General features: G+C 36.0%; 1 protein-coding gene across 1 annotated transcript; it reads right to left on the minus strand.

Annotated features, from left to right (window-relative positions):
* Positions 1–1,083: 1,083 nt before the first annotated feature.
* Positions 1,084–7,174, minus strand: LOC120334493 (RING finger protein unkempt homolog). The gene is made up of 3 exons (XM_039402003.2): positions 6,847–7,174; positions 5,408–5,797; positions 1,084–5,133 (listed from the first exon to the last, which is right to left on the minus strand). Exons 1-3 carry the CDS (start codon positions 7,116–7,118, stop codon positions 3,510–3,512), a joined length of 2,286 nt encoding a protein of 761 aa, XP_039257937.2. The 5' UTR covers positions 7,119–7,174; the 3' UTR covers positions 1,084–3,509.
* Between the last annotated feature and the right edge of the window lie 258 nt (positions 7,175–7,432).

Here is a 7,432-nt window from a genome sequence, read left to right on the forward strand (position 1 = left end):
TAGTTATATTGTTTGCATGGACTTAGTGGTGGAGGAAGCCGTAACCGACCAGCGGTTCCGTGAACCATCCAACGACGGCGAGGAGTCCAGCAATCCTCTCGCACATAACCATCCTGCATGGGATTCGAACCTGCGAACACACGCAGAGTAATTAGAGGTGCGGTGGCGAGCGTATTCCTAACGCTTAGCCCGTTGAGCCACGCCGCCGCGCCTTTTAGATACATCACCTAAACATGGCAGTTCGACGTCGCACTGTAGCCTATCCTTAGTCTTTCAACCCGTGGTAAATTACAGCCTCCTCCGCTAGCAATGCTGTGCATTCTTAACGAAACATACCTGTCAAGTAATATTACAATGGCCAACATGGACAGCCAACCGAACGAGAGACGATGGTTTGCCGCATTATCAAGTAATCTTATCTACTAACTAACCTTTCCATCGGGATAAATACGAAATCATATCATTTATCGTTTGAAACGGAACGAATCCGGGAAATTAGTAAAAACTCAGGAAGTCTGGAGAATTTGCAATCTAACCCGGGAAGTTACGAGATTCGATAGAGGGTTACAAATATCTTTGACTCCGATACTGGGACAGCACCATTTAGCCCTGGAACACGAAATAAAACTTACTTCATGTAGCAAATACGACATGACAGTCCCGATATCTATGATAGTCATTTCAAGTATCAAGGCCCATGCACCTGGGATGAAAATAATTGGCCAACTAATTCCATACCCAACACGGACTGATAACCGGATGAGAGGCCGTGGTTTGCCATATGATTAAGTCGTCTTAGCATGTTTATCTCCCCCAGGATGAGTATGTAAATCCTATCCTAATCACAAGCAGCAGTATGATGAAGCGATATATTCACAAGCACATTACTGACTGGGCACAAATATCAGAGATGGCGCACAACCTCAACATAGTACGGGTACCAGGTTGTGGTTCAGGTTGTGCGCCATCTTGGTACACATACTTCGGGAGCGCCAAAATATCAGTAAAGACATCTTGTACCTCAAAATTGGGATAAAAAACGAAATAGGGGAAGATATTCAACTCATACCAATAAGACACCAATTGTCGCACAAAAATATATTTGTCTGACAAACAGAAAGGTGTTTTTGCTGATAAAAACTGATAATCAGCGAATTAGCTAGTTTGCATTTCACGATTAATAAAGAAAAGTAAATAATTCCATTATAAGAGTACAGTATAGAAGAAATATTTGTACATTACAATTACAACCCATATATTCCACTCCATGTCTGCAATTTGTTATTCCCGAACTATTACCGACATATCACACTTTAGATACAACTGCTAATTCCCTGTTGAATTCGATAATTTCACAGCAAATTTGATTATTTTTGAGCTGCAAAAAAACACCTTCGTCAAATAAGATCAATTTGAATTGTTGTAATCGAATCTTCCGGCTATTCCTAACAATTTTACAAGGCAATCTGAGTTATAAAATTTCAAAGCTGAAATATCTGATTAAATTGTATTAAAAGTGTTTCGGCCCACTTCCAAGAAAAGATAAATTTACCATTTTTTCTTTGGAATTACATTTGGCATGAAATTTTATCCTAGTCAATCTAATTTCGTTTCTAATGCAAGAGATTGAAAATAATTTAGATTTTTGGTTTAGTTTTGCTGAAGCAGCACAACCACAAAAACCTTTCAGTCTGGCAAAGAATAATACACCTTAAATGAAAATGAATTTCTAGGGGTGAAAGGTCAACAGGTATATAAAAAGTTTATTACAGATCAAATATGGCCTCGTAAAATCGACTACTTCTAGAAACTGGACCAAACATGATCATAGATAAACTCTAAAAATCGCCATAAAACACCAAAATCACACTGCTCAAAAATGGTAAAATTAACAGAAGATTTACAGAAATTGAATAAGAATTCATAACCGTAAATTGGACTATTTTTGTAATTCATGAAAACACTTAAATTTCTTAGTAGATTAAACAACATTTTCAACAGCACCATATGAAAAAATAAATCCACATTTTGAAATAAGGTTCTTAAAATAAATATACATTAGGTGAGACTCATAAAAATAGTTTTGTTGTTTCCCCAGCATGCAGTAGCAAAGTGATGGATATACAAAGTCCTTTCACGATTTCAATTTCATTGTGAAGTCAATTCTCAGTATGTCCTATACAGGTTTATTTTTATCAGTGCTTATTTAGTTTTATTTACTTCATTTAATACACCTATGTGCGCCCACAAACCATACATATCTATGATTTTCCTTCAAAATTTTAAAATTTGAAAGACTTTATAAACTCCCTGTATAGTAGTTTGTATAAATTCATTTGCCTGTCTTGAGAATATTCACATATAAATTAATTCAACACAAATTGGCTGAGTAGTTTATGTACCATGGAATTGTAGAATGTAGGAATTGATATAGATAGATGTTTCTATATTCTAATACAGTGGTTCTCAAAAGATGGGGCGCACCCCACAAATTTTTATTGTTTAAAACCTGATGTGGCCCTGATCCACCCAGACTCTGCCCCCAGTGGCCCCTAGGTAAATTAAGTTAGAGACCCCCGGTGTAGACAATTTTTTGAGGGGGTTTGAATCTAATCACAAATAAAAATATTCGTTAAATTGGATCTTGCCGTTTTATTTTAGATAGTTACATTTCTTTATTCTGGATATTTACGTTCCGTCCACGTATCTTCAATATGCTTTTTGAATAAAACTTACTTTCGCCTATTATCTATAGCTTATTGTTAGCTAGTTATTTTTTAGATGGGGCACGAGACTTGATAAATTATAAAAAGGGGGTGCAGCTTAAAAAGTTTGAGAACCACTGTCCTAATAAGATGTCTGAAATTTTCACATGAAATTGACTTAATTCCTAGGACATCCCGAAAGTCGACTAAAATATTTCAAAACAATATCTATGTATATTGGCTTCCTGTACTAGGTCTTGTTCCGAGGAAAAATAGTCAGATAACAATCGACAAATATTAATAGCCGAGCGTTGAAATAGAATCCAGAAATAGTAGTCTTTGAAAACTTTTTTATCTTAAAACACTAGTAACTTGAACAGTTCCCCAAGCTCTGTTTTGAAAAGTAAAACAGAGAAAACACAAATTGATAAGTAGAAATGGAACCTATTGAAACTGCAATGTTAAAATTTACAGTATAAAAAAATAATTGTCTTATAATCTTAATATAGGAGGCATGCTGGTTTCGAAAAGGTGTGTGCCAGCTAGAACATGGCTCACGTTGTGTCTGATACCCTAAATTACATATGAGTCAAGTATGCCCGCACTTAAAAATAAATCAGTATTAATTTTACATCTAAACACATCTAAAACAAACAAAAAATTATATCGAACTAGACTCTCCTCTATAATCCAAAATTAGGTTAAAAGTTAATAAATCGGTTATAATATTAATAACAAGAATGATAAATTTCATTTGTTTCAGTTTTTATTTTAAAAAAATTATTTTTTTCAGTCTGTTGCAAGTCATTTTTTAACCCATCCTTCTTCGCAATGAATCCCGTAGGATTCCCATAAAACTTTGTCTACGGAATCTAAATCTGATTTAAGTTTTGTACGAAGTTCTTTTAAATCTTTCACAGAGCTTTGTTTAAGCATAGTAGTTTTTTGAGCTCTGTGTAAAAACATACATTTTTGAATATTTTTTGAGTTTTCCCTGTTTTGTACGTCCTCAGCTAGAATTGCGATTTCATCATTTGCTTTTTGTAACTCATGTTCATAACTTTGAGCGTTTTCCAAATTCTTTTTAGCTGATTCTTGAGCGATCCTTGCTCTTTCGTTCGCCTCTGTCGCTTCTTTTTTCCATGCGTCACACGCAGTTTTCGCTTGATTCCAGCTTTCTTCCCATTGTTTGCATTTTCTTTGCATTCTATCTAACTCCATGAGAGCGCTGTCATTCCCGGAAACTGATCCTGAAAATCCTTCTTTACTGCTGAATCCCGATGAACTAGGGGGGCGTCCTATCGATGGGAGAGAACCAGCGTAACTACCTCTTCCACCAACAGCGTCGAGACTCCCATAAAATGAGGTCTGATTTGCTCCACTAGGTGGTGATGGAGTGGGTAACGGATTTCGTTGCGACATTCTCATTTCCTGAGGAATATTCACTGGAGCAGACATCGTAAAAAATGAGGAATTATCATTTCGTCCGGACCCTATCGGATCAGGCCAAAGTTTACTCGCAGAACTGGGTCCTGATTTATTATCCAATAAATCATGACCTTCAAAATCATCCAGGGCATTTCCAATTACGGAATCGACGGTTTCATCAGGAGGATAAAACGGTTTCGCCTCACAATTCAGTAACCTTAATCTATTTAGAGATTTCGGAGACGATTCCGTACTTGACAAACTATTTCGACCAATCAAATGCGAGCTCATGGAACCGCCTCCCCATGAGAAGGGACTACTCGCAAGACCGCCGAGACTTTGAGCTTGAAATTCCCCTCTTCCCGATCCTGGTGCTTTCAAATATCCTTCCCCTTTTCCAAGGCTGCTAGAAAGCCAGTTCGGTTTGGCGATTGGTGAAGGGCATGATGGAAACGTGTTGTTCGAAACAGAATCCAAAGGACTCTGTGGGGATTGAAATAAAGATTGCTGTTGATGACGATCAGGCAATGAAAATGGCGCCGGTATCCCTCCGATTGTGGGGCTATCACTATTCCAAACATTTTTTGTCGATTCAAAAGACGCAGAAAAACGTAGATCATTCGGAGCTTGAGGCCGCCCCGCTCCTGGTGCATTACTAGGAACAGCTTTTGGCTCTGATGGAGCAATACCCCCATCTTGTGGTCCGGAACTTTGAGGACTTAGGCTGTTGGGAGACAAGACTTGTACTCCTGGTGGCAAATTATTTAAATCCACATCTTCTAAGACTCTTATTTCTGTATGAACATGGGCAAAAGCACAGAACGGTCCCCGAGGGCAGTAACCATTTTGTAACATATCGTGACACTTTGTACTTTTGTAAATTTCCGGATGGAATTGTTGTTCCGTACGAGTGTGACAGAACTGACAATTATCTCCTTTATCACATGAGGATGGATCCTTCCAATCATCTCCTTGTTTCACATTGGGACAAGGACTAGACCTATAAAAACAAAAACAAGCATATGTGATATTTAAGGAATATATATTTTAGGTAAGTGAACACACACCACTTTTGGACAACACCTTTCAATCGAAATTCTGTACGTATTAAACACAAGTAGCAAATGTCATGACTCATGACCAGAGTTTTACAAAGTGTCCAACTGCCAATAGAGTCCCTTCTGAAAAAAGGAATTACATACACCATTCATAGATTCATTCATTCTAGCAGTAGAAGTGTAATATAATTGAAAGTTGTATAAATTCAAACTCACCTGTATTTATATTTTTTAGGATTTCTTCTTCTATCCTTGGGATTATGAAATTGCGGACAAGCGTAACCTTGTCTACAAAGCCTGGGTGGCCTTCGGCATGGCTCAGTTTTATAATTTGCTAAAACGTAATTCCCATCCTGCCATTTCGGATCATCGTTGATAATTTTTTCTGATAGATTACATTGCTCAATAGGTTCCGCTCTCTGGGCAGGGTCGGGTTTTTCCATTTCACGTACATCGTACACTGGGGGCCTTAAATCAGGTGCACCATGTGCAAAAGCACAGTGCGGACCATTTTTAACGCAGTTTCCTCTTGAATCAGTCTCATGTATACATGTTCCAGTTTTATAATATCGTAAATGATATCTTCGTTCCGTGTCTCCAGTGTTTCTGAACAAATAAAAACAATTTGGATTGAAAATATTCATATGTATGGCACTGACTGCTCCATATAGGGTTTAGAAAGTTGGGGTCTAGTGAAGTAAACACTGTAAATGCTTGAATGACGCCAAACAAAATTGTGATGTGAAATTTTGACGTATCATTTAAAAAGTCTATAATATATAAATTATGACACAGAAAGATTCTTGAAACACGTGTTTAGTTCAAATCAAACCCGGTCAATTCTCAGACAGACTTTTATTTGGGTTGTATTTTCACATCACGTTTTTGTTTGGTGTTATTTAGGCAGTTACAACATTTATTTCACGAGACCCAGACTTTGAATTTGGACAATTATTAGAATAGGAAAATAATATAACACATTATATCACTTTATTATTTGAGGTCAAAGATGCAGAAAAAAAAGTATTAACAATGCTCAGCTAAAAGTTAGTATTAAAAAGTATATTATTGATACAATTTGATTTAAATTATTTCTTAACCTAATAACGGTAACGGTCAAAGTGAATTAACTACACACATGTATACTACAAATTCAAACAATTTTCAAATTCAATAAATCATAAAAAAAAGTTGTTTCTCAAAAATTTAAAATTATTACGGTATATTATTATGATATTTTTTTCACCAGTTAAAAATTTATATCAAACTTAATAAAATGATAGTCCAGCAATTGAAGCATTGATGGTTAAGAATCTGTGGTTCATTAGGAAGATCCATAACTATAGTAGCTCCGTACATAGCAATGGCTGCTTATTCAATTCTTTGTTCGGATTTTAAACGCCATGGGAAAATTATATTATGATGCATTCATACGTAAGACCCGATCAACAGTTTATATATGGCCAATCATAGCTTTCTGCTTCGATTGAACAAGCATATACAGGCAGCAACTAATTATTAACTGTATCTTCATTGTATTTATGGCACCAACATTCCTGGTTGGTGTGTCTTAGGAGTTACTTTGGTTATGTTTATGGGCGTTTACTAATTATACGTTCATACCGAGTTAACACTAATATCTAATGATATCTTACCTATGCAAGTAATGGCATTCATCTCCATTTGGACAAATCCCGGAAGTCTCATCATATTTGCTACAATAAACATCCGAACTGTAATTGAAAGTTCCATCTCGTTTTCTCATTGGACGTCTTCTGCGCTGATTTGCAAAATGCCAATTGAAACACGTAAACGGTCGATGTTGAGTACATTTATGTTGAAGAAACAAAGGACATTGATTGACTCGAAATTCCTTTAGATAAGTATAGTGATATGGCTTTTCAGTTTGTGGCTGTGCTGTTGACATCTTCGTTAGCTTATCATTAATATTATTTAGAGATAATAACTGATAAAGATTATAATTGAAAAGTATTATGTGGGATTTGATAGTTGATACTTAGAAAAGAAAAAGGTCAAAAAGTGGTCAATTTTTTTCTTACTAAAAATATAGAGCATAAAACTTGGGATAAAAGCACAAAACATAAAAAATCAGTGTGTTGTCTGACTGTGTTTTCAGCAAGTATTGAAACCAGCCGAAAAATAGTAAATATTCTGATTGCATATGAAATTAGTTACATTTAATACATCACTATTGACTGGTTGAATCTTCCATATTGAACT

Source organism: Styela clava, chromosome 15, assembly GCF_964204865.1.
Source record: "Styela clava chromosome 15, kaStyClav1.hap1.2, whole genome shotgun sequence".
NCBI classification, from domain to species: domain Eukaryota; kingdom Metazoa; phylum Chordata; class Ascidiacea; order Stolidobranchia; family Styelidae; genus Styela; species Styela clava.

Coding starts and splice junctions, on each gene's coding strand:
- LOC120334493 (XM_039402003.2), bottom strand. CDS start 7,118: ATGTCAACAGCACAGCCACAAACTGAAAAGCCATATCACTATACTTAT. Junction 5,798..6,846: donor GAATGCCATTACTTGCATAG/GTAAGATATCAT, acceptor TTATTTGTTCAG/AAACACTGGAGACACGGAAC. Junction 5,134..5,407: donor CCTAAAAAATATAAATACAG/GTGAGTTTGAAT, acceptor TTGTTTTTATAG/GTCTAGTCCTTGTCCCAATG.